The following is a 23,676-nucleotide window of genomic DNA, read 5'->3' as shown; positions in this document are numbered from 1 at the left end:
ATCTTAAGAAGATTTTCGCCGCGAGCACCACAGCCAGGAAGCTTCAGCTCCAACAGGAGTTGAGCAACCTACGACAACGGGACTTGTCGGTGGCGGACTATTCCTCAAAGATCAAGGATATCTGCGACTCCCTCGCCTCCATAGAGGTGAACATCGAGGAGAGCGAGATGGTCCAGATTTGTCTCGGAGGTTTGGCGTCGAAGTTCAGAGCATTCCGAACGGTTGTGTGTACCCGGGAGAGTACGTCGTCCTTTTTCGACTTACAGTCAATGCTCCTGGTAGAGGAGAACCACGCGGGTGCGTCTACAAGCACGCACACAGACAATAGAATGTTGTACACGAAGGGAGATAGGCCCCGTGGACGTGGAGGACGAGGCGAGTCGGCGCGCAATGGCGGCGGCCGACGAGATCAAGGAAGAAGGCACCGAAGTGATGCCGACAGCAACTCTGGACCCTCCGGAAACAGGGGGAGTCGAAGCGATGAGAACCGGCAAGGGAAGGCCATCGCGGAGTGCTAGTACTGTGGCAAGAAAGGCCACAGGGAAAGTGAGTGCTGGAAGAAGCGCGCCGATTCGGAGAGAACCGGTTCCGGAAACGGCTCCGGACATACCGACAAGGGAAATCGGCAGCGATCGCATTACGCCAAAGACTCCCGGAGAGCTGGAGAAGGGTCTGCCTTCGTGACGAGACACAAAGCAAACTCAATGAAACAGAACACCCCGAGATCGGACGAGGTGTGGTACGAAGACTCCGGCGCGTCAAACCACATGACGAGCCATAAGGAGTGGTTCTCGTACCTTGAAAAACTGATACAACCTAGAGTAGTCGCAACTAGAGACGACACTCTGCATCCGATCGCGAATGTCGGAGAAGTTCCCCTTAGCCATGTCGGGCAGAAAGGGAAACTCATGAACGTGTTGCACGTCCCGAAAATCACGAAGAACTTGGTCTCGGTCGGACAGATCGTCGACCAAGGGATGGAGGTTCGGTTTACACACCTCGGGTGCTTCATCGAGGAAGAAGGCCGTGTGATTGCGCAAGGGCGCAAAGATGGGAGGATGTTCATCCTCGATTCCACTGACGGCGGCACCGCAATGTTCGCGAAGGGACAAAAATCCAAGTCGGACATCGACTTGTGGCACAAGCAGATAGGCCACGTCAACTACCAACGGCTTCAAGATCTGCAATCGAAACAGGTAGTGTTCGGATTGCCAAAATTTAGTGGCCGAAAGGCACAAATTTATGAAGCCTGCCATCTCGGGAAGCAACACCGACTTCCTTTCCCAAACGAGTGAAACTGGAGCCGGAACAAGCTCGACCTTATACACTCCGATGTATGGGGGCCGGCACAAAACGTTAGTCTTGGCGGGAGCCGATATTTCGTCTCCTTCATCGACGACCACACGCGGCACACGTGGATCTACCTCATTGAGAGGAGGAGCGAAGTCTTCGATTGTTTCCGGGACCTCAAAGGGTTCGTGGAAACGGAAACGGGACGAAAGATCAAGTGCCTGCGATCGGATGGCGGGAAAGAGTACTTTTCCGGTCAATTCAACAGTTATCTACAACAAATGGGAATTCGGCGTGAATTCAGTTGTAGATACACGCCGGAGCAGAACGGCGTGGCCGAGAGGAAAAATCGGTCAGTTGTGGAAGCGGCACAGGCAAGGCTGGAGGAGAAGAGCTTGCCCAAGTTCTACTGGGCCGAGGTGGTAAGGACCGTGGTATACATCCAGAACCGGATCGGAGACAAAGTGTCGGCGCACGAGCTATATTTTGGAACGAAGCCGAACTTGCGACACTTGAGGGTGTTCGGTAGCATTGCGTATGTGCATGTACCAAAGGAGAAAAGGAGGAAGCTGGACGCAAAGGCCGAGAAATGCATCTTGGTCGGTTACTCGGACGAGCAGAAGGGTTATAAGTGTTATAACCCTTGCACCAAACAAGCGCGTGTTAATCGCGACGTTGTGTTTGACGAGTCCGCGTCTTGGTACCAACCCTCGACTCCGAAACCCGACTCCAATCCGAGCTTTGACGATGAGGTCAGTGAGGCCGAGATGCCTCCAGATGAGCCTGAAATCGAGACTCGCGAAGAGAGTCCGATTTCACTCCGTTTAAGTGGACCGATTGGACGACTGAGTCGGTACGACCAGTCCGATGAAGTGTCGGCGAGTAGTGGAGACTCGGCCGTGCATTCCCCGCGCAGGAAGCTGAGGAGACGGCTTACGCGCAAAGAGAAAGGGAAGAAGAAGGTGTCAGATTCCGGCACGGATAAGAACGAGTCAGACCGATGCGAGTCCGACTCCGAGGGAACCGGTGACGGGTCTTTAAAGGTGAAGTCTGCGTCGATCGAGAAGGCTTCGACATCGGCTAATGTGAGATTACGCGGATCTACCCGCCAGAAGAATCCTGTTTTGCGGTTCGGATACAACGAGGACATGGCGCATCATTATGCGTACATGACCCGTGTAGCGGAAGTGCGTGAGCCGGAGAGCTACGCAGAAGCGGCTAAAGACGCGACTTGGCGTGCCGCGATGGAGGAAGAGATGCACGCATTGGCGGAGAACGAGACCTGGGACCTGGTTGACGCACCGAAGGGTGTGAAGCCGATCGGGTGTAGGTGGGTGTACAAGGTCAAGTACAACACCGATGGCTCGGTCAACCGGTACAAGGCTCGACTAGTGGCAAAGGGCTACACGCAGAAACACGGCATTGACTACTACGTGACGTTTGCGCCGGTCGCAAAAATGACGACCGACCGTGTTTTGCTCACAGTAGCTGCGATGAAGGGGTGGCACTTACATCAGATGGATGTAAAGAATGCGTTCCTGCAAGGTGCCCTTGAGGAACAGGTGTACATGGTACAGCCCCCCGGATTTCACTCTGGAACGAACTCCTCGGCAGTATGCTGACTGAAGAAGTCCCTTTACGGACTGAAGCAAGCCCCACATGCCTGGAACATGAAGATCACGCAACACTTGCGTCGAATGGGCTTCGTCGCGTCAAAATCGGACTCTTCCCTGTTCATCCGGAAAGGTCGACTCGGACCGGTTAGTATTCTACTATATGTTGATGACTTGGTCATCACCGGCGCCGACCTAGGTGAAATCGACCGCGTGAATCTCCAGCTTGCGACATCGTTCGACATGAAGGATCTGGGGGACCTTCATTACTTTCTCGGGATCGAAGTGATCTGCAGCCCCGAAGGCATACTAATCAGCCAACGTCATTACGCGCTGAATATGCTCTTCAAATTCAGGATGGCCGACTGTAAGTCCATCTCGACTCCTCTGGACAGAACCGTCAAGCTTCGTCCCGATACGGGAATGGTATGCGACCCGACGAGGTTCCGACAAATTGTTGGAAGCCTCATATACTTGACCATCACCCGACCCGACCTCAGTTATCCGGTCGGAGTGATCAGTCAGTTCATGGCACGACCTACCGAGGAGCACCTTCAGTGTGCGCAACGCATACTTCGGTATGTCAACGGCACTAAGGACCGGGGACTGCTATATCGGACTGGTGCAGCCGCGCAGTTAGTCGGCTACACCGATGTTGATTGGGCTGGCAACGCCGCCGATCGCCGATCCACATCCGGATACGCGTTCTCCCTCGAGAGTGCCGCGATCACGTGGAGCAGTAAGAAGCAGCCGACAGTTGCACTGTCGAGCACCGAAACTGAGTACCGAGGAGCGGCTATCGCGACATGCGAAGCCATATGGTTGAAGCGGCTACTTAGGGACCTGCAAGAGGAGGTGTCAGATCCGACGACGATCTACTGCGACAACCTCAGCAGCATCCAACTCGCGAAAAACCCCGTTTTCCACGCACGAACCAAGCACATTGAGGTGCACTACCATTTCGTCCGTGAGCGTGTCCTTTCCGGTGAAGTCGAACTTCAGTACGTGTCGACGGATCGGCAGACTGCCGACATCTTCACAAAGCCTCTTGGTCTGGACAAGTTGCGGCAATTCTCAAGTGCGCTCGGATTGCGTCACCTCGACGTGCCAAACTTGAGGGGGAGAACAGTCTCGATCGACCAAGCAAGGCAACAGGAAAGGAGTGGAGACGGCGAAGCCGAGGGCGGACCCACGGAAAAGTCCGGAAGCGGACAGAAGGGGAGCAGCCGAAGGAGAGAGCCGAAGCCAACCACGCATGAGGAAGATGACGTCATCGAGGGCGAGAAGACCGAAGACAAGTTGGAGACAGCCAACTCGGACGAGAGCGAAAACCGATCGGAGGTAGCCAAGTCGGTTCGGATGTTTGATTCAGATACGTTGAATCAACCGAGGCCCAAACAGAAGAAAAGGCAGCAGGAGAAGCGTCAACACCGCAACAGCAAAAGAGCTGATAAGGGCCACATGAGCAGACAAGCCGACCGGAAGGGTCGAAGCACGCGGAGTCGAACAGGTCGAGGAGCGCGAACGAGGCGTGAAGCCAGGAGGAACCAGAGTTGTGAGCCCGAAGAGCCTCAAGTTGAGCTTGAGGGGGAGTGTTGAGAGACAAGCTCAACATCGGCCGAATCGGCTGAAGAAGCTGAGGACCGGATCAGTTGGGACTGATCGGTTAGGCCGAATGCGTAAACCGATACGCAGACCGGTGCGTAGGTAGGGCCGGATCGGTGCGTAAACCGGGAGGCCGTTAGGAAAGATATTCCGTAAGGAATATATTTGGGAGTTAGTGTAGGAGCTCTTAATGAGCATTGAAGTACTGTCAGTCCTTCTGTCAGTCCTTCTAGGACTTGTATAAAAGTGTTCATTGAACACACATATGTATAAAGTAGTGAATAGAGATTGAGTACTTCTTTGTTGAATATAGTTCTTGTTTTTTCTCTCTCACTATCTCTGTCTCTCCCGTGTATACTGCGTAAGCTCAAGCTCTCCATTAAACCTGAGCGTTCTTCCTTCTGTTCGGTCTTCATACTTGCTTCCGCACGCTACTTTTTACAGTGGGCAACAATTGGCAAGGTCGTAGAAATTTGCATTATCATTATTTGAGTTGGCACCATCAATTAATCGAGAACTTTGTCATTCTTTACAAAATGAATTGCTTGTTTCTTCTTGAGTGTTGCATTGGCATGGAAAGGAGAAGCGAAAACCTCAACTCAAACATTTATCTCAATTGGGGGTTGTGGATTTGAGAGATGTAATTGATAATGAATCTCAAAGGTTATTGGAATTTGAAGAATCCAAACAATGGTTATATATTCCCACAAATTATGGATTTATTTGGGTGAAATTACAAGAGATATCATTGTTGCATGGATGTTTGCCAATGAAAACAAATGTTGCACCTTGGGTAGACTTGCAGTTAAATGATGGTACACGCTTGTTACATGTCACTATGCAATGGCATCATTATCTTGGCTATCACCTAAAGTAGGAAAGGTGTTGAATATATGCACTAAGTCAAATGTGCGGCGGTGGCAAATATTGCAAGGTGGTTTGCATTCCCATTTGTCATTTCGTGCAAAGGTATTCATATGGAGACTCATGATTAGTGGGCTCTTGTTACGAGCATATAACTGTAACCGTAGTTGTGGGTTAAATTTTAAGGATGGGGGGTGAGGATTGAGTTATCTCAATCCTACGATGGGAGATAGTTGTGGAGGGTTTCATCACTTGACTTGTTTTTATTAAAAAAGCAACCAAGTGTGAAACACACACAAGGGCCTAGGGTTGCATATATAAGAAGGCTATCTACCTTCACGAAGAGAATCTCTTCTTCTTCTTTTTGAGATAGAGATTCTGACAACGTGGCAAAGCTCTAGCTTCATACACATGTGCCTCCTTCAAACCCAATGTATGATACGTGTTTGTACATGGTGGTATGGGACACTAGTAGGGGACGTGGATCCACTTCTCACCCTTTCTTCCTTATTTTCCTTATTATTATTATTATTTTAATAAAAGATATGCCCTGATATTATAAAATCATTATAAATACAAAAGTTGAGTTTGATAAATGAGCCCAGAGTGATCACATGCACTCAGCACACACAATAAAGTTATCCGGTCAAGAGATAAGCCCTCACTTTCCATGTGTTTGAGACACTTCAGGGCTTCATGTCCTTGTCCTTGTTGAGCATGTCCAACAATAAGGGCTAACCAAGGAATCACATCTCCAATATGAAGCTCTTCCAGTACTTTTCTTACTTTCTCAAGCATACCACATCTCAAAGATGAAGCTTTCTCAAGCATACCCAAAAATTATTGTAGACCATCCTATCAAAAATGCCAGGAAACATAGTGGATCCTCCACTGAGCACAACATTTCCATAAAGGTATTTCCGGATATCCACATCACACTTCATGGTAGAATTGTAGCCTATTTTCCATGGATATTTGCATTTCATGGTTTATAGTTTTGCATGATTACAAATATGTGTCAACAAGATAAATCATGGATATCTATTTGAGCGCGAAGGATTGGTGCATGGGAAAACAAAGATTCAAGCATCGTGGTGGTTGTTGCTCAATGATCTATTCTTCTAAAGACTCAACATTTTGTATGTGGGCAACAATTGGCAAGGTCATGGAAATTTGCATTATCATTATTTGAGTTGTAGCCTATTTCCATGGAAATTTCCACAGAGAGATGGTTGAACTAATACTTATGGCCATCGGAATCGCTCTACACCTATAGTTTTCACTTGTCCATCTAGAAGCCATTCCATGATATAACATTTCAGATTGGCAACTATCCGAGCAGTTTTTGTGCTTTCAAAAGAGCACCACACTTAGCATACATGTTCATCAAAGCGGTTGCTAAATACAGGATTTTTCCAAGCAACCCTTTTCTCACAATATATGCATGTATTCTAGAACCTTCACAAAGATACTTCCTCTGAGCACAAGTTTTGAGAAATGCCACAACATTGAAATCTTCTTTTGACATTCTCTTCATTTCTCTTTTAAGTGTTGGTACCATAATGTTCTCTTCCCCTGTTTTCTCTTAAATTTCCCATATTTAGGATGACCATCAATGTCTTTCCCTACCACATATGTCTCCTCATAGTCGATTTGATGTGTATATACAAATAAAAGAACTACACATATTTGTACACCATATATCCAGGATTTTTATCGTTTACTCCTCGCAAACTGCAACTCAGCATGCAATGTAACCTATACCAACTAAGTATGTACCAACAGTGTGTCCATAAACAAAGTTAGTAAACATTGTTTCCCAAAATGACGGGGACAACATACATCCAAACTATGTGATCTCCATCTTCCCTAAAAATGAGCATAGAGTCCCATAACCCTTTAAAATGCATTTGCTTCCTGAAAATGACATCAACATTGCCTATGAAACTTTCATATTGACCACGTAATGTATGAACAAGTAACAACCAGAATTCAGCAATCATAACAGAACCATCCTTAGTGGCATTGTCAAATATTGATGTGCATCGTGCCTTCCAAATTACCCACATCATAATAGATGAAATTGTCTTCCAAATAATATCATCCCTAAATTGCAAACAATCACCTATAAAAGGTTGAACCATTTGTATATGAGAAGGAACTATGTGAAAGGCTTCCATTATATCCTCCTTTTCATATAACAAGAGTTGTCCCTCTAGAATGCCCACCTAACCGCACCCCAATTGATCACACAATTAGCATGTATCAATATCAATAACCTTAATACTCTCTGCCATACTTGCATAATTTTAGGACAATACCACAATACATGCTTAATTGATTCCATCATACATCCACAACCAAAACCACATGCCTTACTATCTAATTGCCGCAACCAAGCCCGAACCGGTAGTGCATAATGGATCCTTATTTTCCTTTTTAATAATTCTTAACATTAATTAAGTTTCTAACACTTTGTATCAAAGTGAGGTTAACGTTTTTTTGTATTAATTTGTTTTTTTTTATAATTTCCTTAATCCTTAAGCAATTAACGAAGTAAGTATTGTTGATGTAGGAACAAGCAACTCAAGAACCTCAGTGTTCTTCGTTTCTCTTTTTTTATATATAATGATGTAAAATATATTGTTTCTCTTCTACAAGTGAGGGGTGATTAGTTAATCAAAATGCCTTGATCCTGGAGCAATTAATGGAGTATATATTGTCGATCCAAGAATAAGCAACTCAATAACTTCAGTGTTCTCTTCTTTTTTTATAATTATGTAGAATAGTCTCTTCTACAAGTGAGGGGTGATTAGTTACTCAAAATGCCTTTATCCTGGAGCAATTAATGGAGTATATTTTGTCAATCCAAGAACAAGAAACTCAATAACTTTGGTGTTCTCCGTTTCTCTTTTTTTTTTATAATGATGTAGAATAGCCTCTTCTACAAGTGAGGGGTGATCAATAGTCAAAATGTGTAATTATATGTGACAGTTCAATCTCATGTTTTATACACGATTATGGTGTTGTTTAGCTGACAATTATAACACGAGTTTTATTTAGAAATAATTGAATAAATTGATTCACATTTTTTTATATGCATATATATTATTCTTAAGTTTTATGATTTTTTTCATTTTTAATTTTAATTTTTTTAAATGGTTTTTAATAAAAATGCAAACAAGTGTGAAAGACTTCAAAATTATCGTCCATTGTAGGATCAAGCTAACTCAATCCTCATCAAAGAATTTTCTTTTAGTACAACATAGTGTTCAAGGAAAGTCCTCAATCAAGGAGCTCCTTCCTCATGGACATTTCAAACACCACTTCTGCAATCATTGGGCGGTCCTATCAAATGATCGGTGTGTATCTCGTCACAATCCAAATCTATCAAATAATCGATTGTAAAAGGGTAATGGATACAGAGAGTTTGAATAATTAAGAGTAAGGCATGGATCATTCAAGTATTGTTTCTAGAATGACTTGAATGAATTGTAAAAGGGTAATGGATACAAATAGTTTCATTCACAGTAAGGTGCGTTGTAGATGTAGTTACCATAACCATAACCATTCTAGAGAGAAAGAACTTAACACTTGGAGGTAGAATAAGTTATTTTAAATCTGATTTCAAATCATTCCCTAAGAATTATAATCCTTCTCACTTTTCTTTCTTTTTTCCAAAAGAATTTGCTACCCATTAGTTAGGAAGAAATACAAGAGGTATCATATGTACAAGAGCCATGCCTCATATAGAGCTTTGTGGCTTCGATTAACTCAAAAAACATGAAGCCTAAAGTGATATTGCTACAATTCAGGAATGGTGGGGGGATGTCACATGGGGGAGTCCTTGGTGGGAAGAGCCATTTTGGCGGGAGATTGCACCATTGTATATTGTCGCCCAACAATTGTTGCGTCGGCGTTCCACTCCATTTCAAAATGAAGATTGCTAGTGCCATGGACACCAAGTCCATGTTGCCTTGAATATCTCGATATGACCCACAAAGGAAGGCGATAAGGTGATCCCAAAGTTCCATGATTACCTTTGCTTGAGGGATGGGCTTCCATATTTGGCATGTTGTTAGACCTGCAAGTGTGGTCCACAATGATTTCAACTCTGGTTGCTTTATTTGTGACCAGGATGGAGAATCAGTCGTCCTACTAGTTCCCTGCTCCAATTGCATAAAGGGGCCCGATTTGTTGAATTGGGAAACCACAATTCTTGGTCCGTCGTGAGCCATTGGGGCACCATCCATGAGACCTCTCCATAACCTCCACTGTAAGCTAGTATCCGTAAACTTCGCCTCCATATTTCATACGCAATACCACAAAGCAGTGTTGAGATGATTATGTCGCTTCACCACACAAGCGGCAAGTTGGGTCGAGTCCACGTTTTGTTCACACTTTTCCTTCACATGTTGAAACCAAATAAATGAATAAAATCTCTACCCCCACCTTTTACTTACACTTTAGGAAATGAAAAGAAATTAATTGGTTCCAATGCACTAGAAATACACCTTTCCATTTATATACAAACACTTAATATGCTTACCCATATATGTTCACATACATGCACATAACCAAATGTCTATACATTTACATGAAAACGTACACACCCGGAAAACACATTCATACATATTTTACCTTAGTCCTCTTTTATATCCTTCACCTAGACCATTATATTTAGCTTTAACACTTAGAACCCTACCATGTGTCAGAAACAATATGTTATTTCCCAAACTGCCGTCTAGATTACCAATAAAATACTTACACTACACCAAGCATATTTTACCTATCTACCTACACATATTTACCTACCTACATTCAAGCTTGCTTGTATTCGTTCACACACTCATGAATATACAAACATATACATAAGTGTAATTAAATTTTTTCACATCAAACTTGAATCCACGAATATTCCGAAATCAACGCCGCGGCCAATCCCATTTTCTCTTATTCAAGTCCCCAATGGTTCTATTCCCGTTTCACATGCAACGATGTATTTCATGACAACATGTCAAGGTAGCGAGTTGAACCATCACACTATGTAAAAATGGTGTGGTGGGGCAAACACATACATTTAATAAAACCCACCTCACTTGTAATACCATTGGCATAAGAGTGTGATCACCCTTGCTATATGCAAGGTGTATTAAAAACCATCTCAATTGTCATACCACTAACCTAAGATTTGGATGAATCTTTATAACAGGGAATGGTATGAAGTCTATACAAAAGGGCAGTGGAACAAATACTCTAAATATGTGTGTGGGAAGATGAGAAATAGAGAAACATACAAGGAATACATATTTGGGGATATATGACCAATGGTATCACTTAGATGAATATTCCGAATGAAGGGTTTTAAGATTGTGCGATGGCCCATTCAATTTAGTCGTTGGGAACCTTCCACATTGGGGGGCTCAACTTTGTGGGACTAGTGTGCAACCTAAAAGCCAAGCAAGGTACAAATAGGTATTGGTGGCTATATCGATAATTGGACCAAATGGCCAACTGTTGTAGCGTTAAAGGGGAATTGACTTCGTTATGTGTTAAAATATTTATAGAAGAACATCACAATTAGGTTGAATATTCAATAATGGAACAAGCAAATGATCACACATTCATCTTGAAAAAATGAAGAAGAAGTAACATTTTTCATATGTGGCATTGTAGCGATAAGATCAAACGAAGAAAATAAGAAGATAGGTGAAGTGTGTGCGTGGGAGTAGTCCATGTCCATTTTCGAATGAATGTTGCCACATATGCAATCAATGAAAAAGCTCCCCCGGCAAAAGAGAGGTGGTGGCCATCATCATTTGTTGGTTCTTTTCAAGGCTCCTCCTGCCTAGGTGCTTCTAGTATCAAAAACTTAGTGCAAGCGAGTGTATGCCTCTGTCTCTGTCTATGTATGTGTTTGTGTTTGTTCCACAATATGTATCTACATACATATTGTTTTTGGAAGTAGTTTTGATTTGGAAATACGAAGATTTCAGGAGTTCGAGACTCGGCCACGGCCATTGTACATTATGTATTGAAACGAACGCTCTTCACGAGACACGGGAAAAGGGGCTATGTAATTTATTCGTTAAGTAGGATGGATGGATGTGGCTGGAATGGGGGGGGGGGACCTATGATCTATCCGGCAGCACATTCGCGCCCCCTCGATCCACAACCTACCCCCCCCAAATCAAATCAAATCCCTTCTGCAGATATCATGTGACCATCGATCGCCTTCGATTCCTGTCCCTGCCATCGCTGCTGCCCTCATATATATCGGAGTAATCGCATCGTCTCTGCGCTGTTAATTCATGAAGCAGGAGACGTCCACCATGATGATGAGGCCCGTGACCTACAAGTTCGACCAGCCTCTACCGAAATACATGCTCGCTGTAATCTCTTCCTCCTTCTGGTTTATGCTACATGATGACTTTTCTTTGGATTTATAACTATGTGTAGGTTGTCTTTCTGTTTTGTTTCTGCTACACAATTGCTGTCTCGTCTCTGATAAAATTAGGCTTTGATCAAGCTTTTTTTTCTTTTTTTTTTCTCTGTTAAACCTTTGGTTTTCGTTTCTGTTAAAGTATTCCTTTGCTTTCTTCTCAATTTATGTTAAACTTTGGCGGCTCTTTCTGTTCTATTTCTGTTCAAACTATAGAATACGTTTGCGTCAATATGTAACATCTCTTTCTCATTCGTTTCTGTTATAAAGTACGGCCCTTTCAGTCACCGACTCACGTAAAAAAATTGAAATGTTACAGTAGCTCACGTAATTCACACAGGATAAACCTGATCAACTACGTTTTCTCTTTCCTTACTGCGTGCAAAAGTTCATCTCCCTTGTTCTAATCTAACACATCCTTTTCAACAGAAAATGAGGGAAAATGTAATGTTAACCGGAATATCATATTATTCCTCATTTGCCGAGGAAATTACTGCTTCTGCAGGTCTTTTGATAAGAGATATTTCCGTTTACTACCTTACCGTATTATTTTCAAAGGAAACTACCGACATCTGGAGTTTTCTTTTTCTTTTTCTGTGAAATTTAATTTTAAAGAAAATGAGAGAAGCTGCAAGTTTTGCAGGAGATATGAAAACTGTAAGATCACAGGAATGTCACGTAGTAGGGGGTTCTCTTTCTTTCTAGCATCTCTTCCAGACATCATTATCCTCTCAGAATCAGGATTTCTTTGTACTGTCTAATCAGTTATGCATGTTTGCTTGATCACATTCAGGAGGCTAAAGCTGAGAACAAAGCTCGTTCTCCAATGAAGAATGTCAAAGAGGATTCAGATACTGTGGTGATAAATGTGAGCGAAATACACCGTATCAAGGTAATTCTATGGGATTGATTATTTTGTCCAGGTTGACGACATGCTAACATTAGCCACAGTATTTCATGATTGGATTGGTTATTGGCAGAGCTCTTCCCAAATTTTGACAGAAGCAGATATAGCTAGGAAACGGAAAGAGCAGTATGATGAAAGGATGAGGAATTCTGCTATTGCAAATCAACGCAAGGCCATGATGTTGAAGGTCTGTTGTATACATACATATATACATGTATGCCTGCATACATACATGTCTCTTTCTTTTTTGGAAAGTTGGATATAGATTGGTATGAGGAAGCCCATCGTCCTCACAGCGCTTTCAATTATTGGAAATAGTTGCTTTATGATGTAGATTTTTGATATTTTTTCCATTCAATTTTCCCAGGATTTTATCCAAAATTTTCAATCATGCTTCATGTTACAACCGGTGTTTGAGACCCCCCCAAACATGACTCTGGGTCCCAAACACCAAAGTTGACCCCAAAATTCCGCGTTAACCCCAAGTAGCTTATTGTGACCAGGTCACATGTCATCACTCAAGTAACTTGCTTTCTTTCTTGAATCATGGTTGGTGACTCCAAAACCAAGATTTGGTGCCAATCAAATCTGGTGACCAGATCCCCTTCAGTGATTTGAGAACCATGCTCGGGTCACTGATTCACGGTTTGCAAATTGATTCAGATTTAGCGACCCAGAAAACCTATTTGCATCCCAAATCGTGTTCCATGACTCAAGAACCCTGCGTGGTTGGCAAAATCACTTTTTGCACCTGGATCAGGTTGCATGACTCAAAAACCTTGCTTGCCACCTTAAATCACATTTCATGACCCACACGCACACACACACACACACACACACATGCATGCATGCATGCATGCATGTATGTAATTAGTCTCATTTTCTGTTATGTAGATTAAAATGTTCAAGGATTTAGTATTTCTTTAGAGGAATGGGACCATCTTGGTCATTATCTTCTAATTCTTAATCAAACACAAATCAGAGCAGGCTTATTTTTTTTCTCTGAATGATGCTATATAAGTGCATAAAAGATGTTCTCAAGTACATGAGTAGAATCTGCTTTTGTAGATGGAAGCTGATAGGAAAAAAAAAGTTGGTGCTCTCACAGAAAGCGAAAGATTGAAAAAAGAAAAAGATGCCTTGTGAGGATCAAAACTTCACTCTTGAAAATACTTAAATAGAGATTGAATAACAATTTATGATCATCATTCTAGTCATATCCAACTATATAATCAGAAGATTGGTTGAGTTGCTAGTCTCAGATGTACATGCACATACAAAAACTTGGCAACAGTCCTTCTGACAAATTTCGACAACATAACCTCTCCATTTTAATGGATCCTAGTTCGTATAGTGCATGTGTGTTGAGGTACATGGAAAGAATTACTGTTGAATCCTGCAGATGATATATGGTATATCGTATATGTCTAATATTTTCTGAAGTAGATTAGAGCATAATGTAAATGTTACTGGAAATTGCTGGTTTTTATGACCTTTGATTCCCTTATGCTAGCTTTCTGATTTGTTAATGAGCTTGTATGCGATTTTATTACTCTTTAAGGTTGAACCTTCAATGGCCATATCATGTCTGCATATATTCTGCGATTAAACTTTAGTTTTGTGCAAAGACTGTCAATGTTGGAGCAACATTATTCTTCTTAAAATGCACGTTTTTTATTATGATTCTGCATGTGAATAATAGGATTCTTTCAAAAGCCAACAAAGTCTGGGAAGAACAAATCGATGATGTGAAGAAAATGAACTCCATGATGCTCTATGCAAGGACAGCAACAGTTAGAGATGGCCAAAAACATGAAAAGGTATGTGATGGAGAAACCCTTGTGGGCTCATTAAATTGCATTGCCCTTCAAGAACTGTTACATGATCAATTTCATTGACTGTAGGAAGAAAAAATTGCAGAGGAGAAGAACTATAATGATAAAATGTTTGCCATTATGATGGTAAACGCCAAAAAAGACGATGAAAGGCAGCAGAAGCATGAAGAAGAAAGATTCAAGAGCAGAATGGAAGGGGCTATGGTGTTAAGGCAACAGATAGCAGTTAGTATATCATTATACATTCAATTTGACCCCCTGAAAACACTATCCTAATAGTGTTTTATTATTCTGTGCTTTTAGGAAGCTGGAGCTCAACGACAGATTGCAGATGAGATGAAGGAACTTGAGGGAAAGCGGATGCTGAAAGAACTAGAGAAGCAGAGGCAAGAAGACCTCAAAGCTGCACAGAAGAAATATGAAGATGGGCAAAAGCTACTGTCCGAAATAAAAAAGTACAATGAAGACCAAATTCAGTACAAGAAGCATCTTGTTGAGCTGGACAAAGAAGAGACAGAGAAAATCAACCTTTATGTATATATGAAAGACCTCAAGGAGCAGGAATACCACGAGGAACAAGAAAAGCAGAGGAAGTTCAGAGAGATGGAGACAGCAAGGTTGCGTGCAATGCAAGAGAAAGCTCAGGACAAGCAAGCTCAGATGGATGAGCTACGAGCTCAACGAGTCCAAGAGGCACTTGAGAGAGAATGGAGAGTGAAAGAGAAGGCAGAGGCAGAGAAACTAAAGAAAATGCAGGATGAGATACTCCAAGCTCGCGAGGAACAGAAGATGCTGAAGATGAAACGACAAGCTGATCAAGCTAAACATGAACAGTCAGAGTTCTACAGAGTGATGAGAGAGCAACAAGAGTCCATCAAGCATATCAAGGAAGAGGAAGAGAAAGTGCGGGTTCGGAATCTGCAGAACAAGGACGAGATTTTGCGGCAGATACAGAAGCATAAGGAAGATAAAGCACGAGAAAGAAGAGAAGAGCTAGAGTTTGGGGAGAAGATTAGGTTGAGGAGCAAAGCTGAGCTAGAAATCCTTGATGCTATAAAACAGAGGAAGCTGAAAGAGCTTGAAAAAGAGGGCGTACCTGCCAAATATCAAGCTGAGCTTGCAAGGAAGAAACTGAGTTTGTGACATCATTATCTGACATCCACTGAACTGCATTGTATCCGTCTTTGAAACCTATACACATGTCGTGTATCAGCCCTTGGGTAAACAAATCTTTTAAATGTATCAAACCTTACTTACTTTATGTCTTGTCGAACTTGATGGCACCAATGTTCCTTCTTGGAAAATATGAAAAAAGTTTACTTGCAGCCAGTCCCCGAAGACAATAATGATCTTCATGGAATGCCCCTAATGTCCTTGATGCTAAGGTGATCCAATCCTGCTAAAGTATCACCCCTATTGTACAATCATGGGAAACCAAGTCTCGGAGGATATCAAACATTTACTTACGGGTTTCATTGCTCCCAATGCCATTGTGAATCTTTGACATTTAAGAAGATTGAATCCCTAAATGTATGTTGGTCTTGGAGGATATCAAACATTTACTTACGGGGTTCATTGCTCCCAATGCCATTGTGAATCTTTGACATTTAAGAAGATTGAATCCCTAAATGTATGTTGAAGCCTGAAGGTATAACCTGCCTCTACTTTAATTTAGGTGGTGTGCAGTTTTGATAGATACAAGCAGCACTACTCATTTGATGGATGGTTAAAGAGGATTATATTATTGCGAAGGTTTTTCGTTTTGATTATTTTTGAGCAGTCTTGTTGGGACAATAAGCCACACCAAACATGTGTTTGATGGATGTTGAAGGAGGAATATTTTGCATAGTTTTTCTGTTTTGATTATTGCAGAGTAGTGTCATCGGGACACAACTAGATCCTCTACGTATATGCGTTGATTGCCATGTGTATACAGAGAGACATAATCATTTATAACTACAAAACTTGCATATAATCAAGTGACTTATTTTTTTCATCATGTGCATGATGAAACCAAAGTTGTGAACTTGTTGAGTTAGGATTTTTTTTAGCGTATGAATGTGTAGTCACTCTCTTCCTTAGACTTGGACCTGTGCCTTGATGTTGGAAACCACACACTAGAAACACTATTTTAAGCATAGATTGAAATGTTCGCATTTGTATTTTTCACGAATCAATTCAAGCGCAAATACATACAGAAATATTCGCTGCATTTGTATGTTTGACTATTTAAAGCTAATTTTTTCTTCTTTTTTTGCATTTATCTTGGTTTTTTATTTAAAAAATGCATCAAAACGATTGGTTTATTTTTCGTGAATATTGCAAATATTCTCTAAAGCAAATATGTCAAATTTCAATTTATGATTTTAAGGGTTTTGTGATGCAAACAAAATAGAGCTTTTATGTGCTTAAAGAACTTTTTACAATACCTTTGTGGTGTCCCTAAATAAGGCCAACCCGAAATCAGCCCCAAAGTGAGTCATGAGGGAACCATTGTTGGAGTTTGAGACCGTCAATGCGGAAACAATGAACAACATCTATGTTAAGATGATCACCAAGTTAACAAGTTAAAGCAAGATCGAGGAGACAAAGTGAGAGAAAGAGAGAGATAGGGATGCACACAATGTAACAATCTTATTCCAAAAGTTACAATCCAAGAATGGCACTATCAACATCCATGGCACCCCAAAATGAGACAACACAAAGCCATGGAGTACCAATCAAGGTTGGCACAAGCATTGGCACGAGCATGAGAAGGAACAAGCAAGGTTGGGATCAAGCCATGTAGTCCCAATTGTCCCAAGCGGGGTTTGGGTTGGGACAGTCCCATGCAGCCACCAATCCCAACCCAAGAAGGGACCTAGTCCTAGTCCTAGATCCACCATGGGATGGGACAACCCTATCCCAACAGGCAATCCCACTTGGGATTGCTCCACGGCTAGTCTAACCCCAATGGTCACCTCTTGGCATAACGAATAGGGTAACTCAACAACCACCCTTAGACTATATATGGAGGAGCTTCTCCCCATTTTGGTTCATTCCTCGATTTCCTAATTTACTTACTCTCTCCTTAATCTTAGTTAGCTCCAAGGAGCTTGTAATAAAACCTTCTTATAGTTATGATTAAGTGTTAATCATAATTAATCATAATTTTGGCTTGATATATCTTCTCTCCACCGTGTTTTGGGTTCGTTTCAAGACCCCCATGTTTTAGGTTTATCACAACCTTTCTTAGATGTGACAATGCCTTTGTGATGACTATATGGATGCATATATTTGTGATGTATATATCATACCTTTGACATAGCAGCACATATTTAACCAATTTCAAAGTCATCTTTGATATACATAGATGAAGAAATGAAGTGCCCTAAGTTGTTTGGCCAAAAAGGTACCTTGGGGTGAAGGAACTCTTAGGTGTGTCCAAGGAGGCACATGCAATCACCATCTCGACTTCCTACTATGCATTGTGAACCCATACTGCAAGAATAGGTTAATAATAGGGAAAAGTACCAAGATACCCCTAGAAATTCGCCTATTTACCAGAATGTCCCTGGAAGTTCCAAATTTACCAAACTACACCTATGTCCAAAAAAATACACTTTATAAAGTAAGTACAAAGGACCCAAAGAATCTCTTAAGTAAAGAAATGTGTGTTTTAAGGATATTTTGGTAAATAGGGCTTGTAGATTTGAGTGTATAATTACTTTATAAAGTGTATTTTTTTGGACATAGGGGTAGTTTGGTGAATTTGGAACTTCCAGGGGCATTCTTGTAAATAGACGAACTTCCAGGGGTACCTTGGTACTTTTCCCTTGAACAAATGATATTGCTTTCATGCGTAACAAAGATTTTCGAATACATATTTCCGTCCAAATCTAGAGCTAAGCTTTAGCGGAGAAAGAGAAAGAAGAGCACATGCATGCATTCGCAGGAACACCTCCATTCATATCCATAAGTGACGTGACAGCAACGACGTCGACGTCAGAATATGGCGGCGAAGATGATTCCTACTGCCGCTACTGCTGCTACTGGGGTGGATATGGATAGCCTTACCCTAGTGGTGCAGGCGCAGCATCAGAAGCAGGAAAGTAATATATGGAGTAAGAAGAAGGGAGGAGGAGGAGGAGGAGGAGGGCCTGCATCATCCGTCATGTCTCAGCAGCAGCAGCAGCAGCAGCTGGACGCATGTCGTGCGGAGCGTGCTCTCTGGCTGCTCAAGCTGCCCCCAAGGGTCTCCCACGCATGGCTCAGCGCCACCACGCAGCAACAGATGAATAATCATAATCATAATCATAATCATAATCATAATATCCTGGTCCCAGATCATATGGCAATGGCAGCAGGAGGAGGTGAATCATCATCGTCGTCATCTAGCAGCAGTAGCAGCAGCAGCAGCAGCAGCCATCTTGGCAAACTTGTCCTTACTCTCGATCCCACGAAGCCCGACGGGGAGAATCGACACTTCAGGTTATTACCTATTATCGGACCACCTACCCCCTCCCATTTCTCTTCTGCCATCACAACTCTTGAGATTTTAGATGATATCTATCCGCGCATGTTGTTTGTTTGTTGTTATCTGCTAGTTTACTAAGCATTGATTTCGTGCCGAGAAAAGATATATATTTCGTGCTCTGTGTTCGGTCAGCTGTAGACATGATCACATTAACGGATCAAAGAGAAAGAAAGCTTTGATCCCCCCCCCCCCCCTGCAGATTATATAATGTTAACACTGGATATTTCTTTCGATATTCTTTAGCTTGGAGTTGATGGAAAAAGAAACCAATGGGATCATGGCACGCAGGCTTTACCTCCTTGATTCTACCAAAGATCTTGTACCTATGTATGCTTTTTCTGAGACCTCCCAAGGTAGTTTTGTTTTGATTAAATCTTATGCGTGGTCCACAAAGTGAAATAAAATTTGGAAGCTAACTAAAGTCTGCATGTAAAGATTTGTGAGCTATTAATGATCACATCCTTGTGCACCATTTTATCAGAGGCTATTTCTGAATATTGTTGACTCTTTTATCTATTAGGGAGGCTAGCTGTTGAAGGGAAGGTGGAGCACAAATTTGATATGAAACCCAACACTTTTGCAAGTGATGAGTACCGAAAACTCTGCAGAGAGAGAACTGACAAGTCAAAAATGAAGACAAGAACTGTACAGGTAAGTCTCATTTAAAATGATGATTTTTTTAGAATGACATCCCTGGCTTGCGACTGCCCCAGTGATGGAAATCACGTTTCCCTTTTGCAGGTGCTTGAAAATGATCATGGAGGCTATATAAGGCCTCATCCTGTGGCTATTGGTCCAACATATGTGGCCAAGGTACACTTCCTATGTAAATCTAGAGAAATTTACTAGACTATTAAAATAAAATGCTAACATAGCTCGTATAAATTATAAAGTTAAATCAATGATTCGGAGCTGGAGATGAGAGCCTTCAAATAATTGGAGAATAAATTTCAAAACTAGGAATGAGAAACCTTTCGAAGAGATATCTCGTTTCCATCTGAAATAGTACGGGCCTAGTGCGAGCTCTCTTCACATGATTTTGAATAGGTATGCTATGGGCGCTCCCAAATTCATCAAACACAAGTTTCTGAATGGAATAGTACCTTGGTCACCATTGTTGCTGCTCCCATCTCAGTCCAAATCATATCATTGGGTTTTGCAATCACCGAGGCTAAGTGGCTCTTCCATTGTCTCCAGGTTTATGCCCTAAGAAGGCTTTTTACCCTGGTTTCCACCCAAGAGAGGAGTTGGTGTTACAAATGTATCGAATAGCCACATCTTTTGTCCACAGGTATTGTCGTCCAAGGGCACTAAGGCATGCAGCCTGGTTTAAGGAGAATTGAGGTCCTATGGATGTTACTCGTAGGTACGTTTAGGATCGTTTTGTATGCTTTCCTTTCTGCTTACAATTAGAATTCTGGTCCTAATCCTGTGTTACTCATCCCCCTCATTTTAAAATATCAATGACATATATTTTCCTTCAATAGAGTAAAAATCAACATAACATCATAAGCATATAGTATAGTATGAGTATAGTGTCCTCTAGGTATGCTCCTCAGTCAATTATTTTCTTTATGAAATAGATACTTCATCTTTAGGGATCCTTACTCAAAGTCATCCTCAAGATGATTATAAAGAATTTTGCAAGTCACCATAAGAAATCAAGTCAAACCATAAGAAATAAATGCGAGATTGGTAGAAAAAAGAAGCTGGCTATATGGACTACTATGCTATGATGATTATAAATATCTGAACCAACCAGAATTAACCTTGCTAAGATCTTTGGATATGGGAGCACTGCCCAACCTGGATGCGGCTGATTCTTACCATACAGAAGGATATGACCTGTGGTAAAAAATTTGAAGATATTATGCTCCATTTCCTTATGTAATCAAGTTTTAAAGATTTCTGGTAATTCAGATAACCCATTACAACTCTGATATAAGATTCAGAGCAACTCCTCTGTATAACTTCGTCCACTCCACCCAAGAACCACATATGAAAGGGTCAGTTGACCCCCATTTGCGATAGTCTATCTTTGTTTATGTGAATCTTTGAAAGAGATGGATCAGCATTTCCACCCTAAAGACACAAATTGGAATTTCCTGTTTAAAAGAGTATTTCACAGAAATTATGATACTCACTAGGAGAGTGTGGTACAAGGTTTCTCATTTTGCATTCCAAAGGCAATATGATTGGGGACCATCGTTGGGTCCAAATACATATCCTATAGCAGCAGCAGGCTGAAAGGCCAAAAATTGCCTTGTAGTTTCTCTGTCAGGAAGTGACTCACTTGAGCTTGTGTTTTTTTCCACTGTTCAAACAGAAGAAGGCTGCAGCGGCAAAAGCTTCCGACATGAAGAGGACAAGGATCGAGCGCAGTGTCCTTGAAGATTTGCTTTTCAAGCACTTTGAGGAACAATCATATTGGACACTCAAGAAATTGGTGGCTAAGACGGAACAACCGGAGGTATGATGTGGTGGCACTGATGTAACTCCCATGGTGTTAGACTAATGTCTGCGTCTACCTTTTAACTAATTCCATGTCATGGTTTTCATAACTGGCAGGCATTCTTGAAGGAAGTCATGGTTGACCTCTGTAATTACAATAAGAGAGGACCTAATCAAGGCAAGTATGAGCTGAAACCTGAATATAGAAGAAAACCTGCAGAAGAGAACTCCACAGAATGAGTCAGCTATACAGACCATCTCAGGATTACAATACATACTACTAAAAGTTGTATGCTTTGCTCATAGCATTTCATCATAATATGATGCTTTATTGCTTTCGCTCACATGGAGAGATGCATCTTTCTGTTTTTCACGTCAGTGAAATGTCAATTAAAATTCGTCTTGTATGTATGCATGCTTCAATTACAAAATGGTGCAAGTGGATAAAAATATCAAAATTAACTGCTGAATGAAATGCCATCAACATGTTTAGTGGTCAGCTGAATGAATATCCTATTATTGTATATTGTCTCTCAAAATCATATCGCTAAGATGCACAAGTTAGAAAATCAATGAATATTATGTACAAGGTAGATTCTGAAAGCCCAAAATTTTAAAATCCCGATCAGTGTGTATGTAGTAAATGTATGTGGACAATGGAGATGTTGCTTTGTAAACTCTCTTAAGCATAGGAATGAAATCGGAGACATGAAGCCTTCAACGCTTTTTTATATGTTTAAGCTAAAGGCTTTTCGTGTGGAAAATGGAAATAAAAAACATTTTACAATATTCATAGGGAATTGGTTTGCTAGAAATTTACATTATGAAAAGACAAAATGAAGATGTGGTTGATAATAATTCGGTTCTTAAGTGATCATGTAAATAGTAAGAATGATTGTGGTATCTATTGGAAGCCTTATCGATGTTGTTTCACCTCTTTTTGTTGTGCTATTTGTGGGAATGTGGATAAACCTTTATTGAAAATCATTAATGTAGGTTATCATTTTTCATGGTCAAGTGCATCGTGTGGTTTTTATTATCAAGATTAACTATCAAAATTTGTCCTACTACCGTAAATATTAAGTGCAGAAATATTTCTATTCTCATAGAGCTTTATCATCTTCCGCTACTTTTGTAATGCAAGGCATGTGATCTATATTGTCTCCAAATTATGGGGATTGTTGGATGGTGTGTTCAAATTATGCATACACTCCCAGGTGCACCATGCCAAGCCTCAATCCATTTGTTATATTGTTTGCCATTGAGGTGAATTTGTATTATTTCAAACCAAAACAATGTGAGCAAAGACATTACAAGAGTAATGTGAAGGAAAATATGATGGCGCATATGTAAAGTATGTATTCTAATATTGTGAGAACGATAGGCTTTATGTTCAATATATATAACATTTGCCATAATTTTGGTTTGAGATTATGAACATTAAAACATTCCTATTACAAGTAGGGTCTTACAAATTACTTCCACAAACTGAAGAGTTGAAACCAATATCATTCTGTTAAGGCACACTTAGTGCAAATAAGCATAATGTTCTTGATAAACTTAGCACATGATGATTCATTGAATTGTGCGTACTCATGGCCTTAGTTTTTCTTTTATGTTTGTTCGATTTCATGTACACATACAATATATCCACTTGCAAGCTTTTGTGGGGTATCATTAGAGAACATGGGACACTCATTTCGAGAACGCTAGACGGCAGATCGTGAAAGGACACGATTTCCTTGCGAGAAAGATGTCTATGGGAGGGACACAAACTTTCCTTTGCACGAGCCCTGAATGTCTCTACTTGTAGTTTTCTTATTTAGAGTTCACTCCGTTTTATGGTTCAGTACAAGGAATATTTGTGATCTTCTTCTTGTCTTCCGTCCGTCTAAAGTGAGAATGAGATAAGGTCTTGTTGTATGTAGTGTAGTGTGTTTTCTTTTTGTTCTGAAATGAGCCTTCCAAATTTGTTTCTTTTGTTTTCTTCTGTTTTGTTTTGTTAACGCTGCTGCCCCTGCTCTTCTATAGGAGTAACTACATACATACTACTGTTATGGCGTTTCTTAATCTCTCGTTAGAATTCTTCGGACAATGAGTAGTGACATACACATGAAATAGGCTTTCGTGGTTTCAATTTGACATCAGTGTCG

General features: G+C 41.3%; 2 protein-coding genes across 2 annotated transcripts; both read left to right on the top strand.

Moving 5' to 3' along the window:
• Window positions 1-11,605: 11,605 nt before the first annotated feature.
• LOC147849546 (cilia- and flagella-associated protein 45-like) lies at window positions 11,606-16,325 on the top strand. Its single transcript, XM_087337411.1, has 7 exons — window positions 11,606-11,764; window positions 12,608-12,706; window positions 12,795-12,908; window positions 13,790-13,863; window positions 14,424-14,541; window positions 14,626-14,781; window positions 14,860-16,325. The coding sequence occupies exons 1-7, from the start codon at window positions 11,684-11,686 to the stop codon at window positions 15,697-15,699; spliced, it is 1,482 nt and encodes a 493-aa protein (XP_087193537.1). The 5' UTR covers window positions 11,606-11,683; the 3' UTR covers window positions 15,700-16,325.
• A 2,222-nt stretch (window positions 16,326-18,547) lies between these two features.
• On the top strand, window positions 18,548-21,865 carry LOC147849545 (uncharacterized). The gene is made up of 6 exons (XM_087337387.1): window positions 18,548-19,026; window positions 19,316-19,425; window positions 19,593-19,723; window positions 19,814-19,885; window positions 21,399-21,542; window positions 21,641-21,865. Exons 1-6 carry the CDS (start codon window positions 18,548-18,550, stop codon window positions 21,761-21,763), a joined length of 1,059 nt encoding a protein of 352 aa, XP_087193513.1. The 3' UTR covers window positions 21,764-21,865.
• The last annotated feature ends 1,811 nt before the right edge of the window (window positions 21,866-23,676 follow it).

Source organism: Azolla caroliniana, unplaced genomic scaffold (assembly GCF_043228905.1).
Source record: "Azolla caroliniana isolate FFs.n. ecotype wild unplaced genomic scaffold, voAzoCaro1.0.p SCAF_34, whole genome shotgun sequence".
Classification (NCBI taxonomy): Eukaryota; Viridiplantae; Streptophyta; class Polypodiopsida; order Salviniales; family Salviniaceae; genus Azolla; species Azolla caroliniana.
Note: the sequence above shows the minus strand (reverse complement) of the source record. Positions and strands in the feature narration are given on the sequence as shown.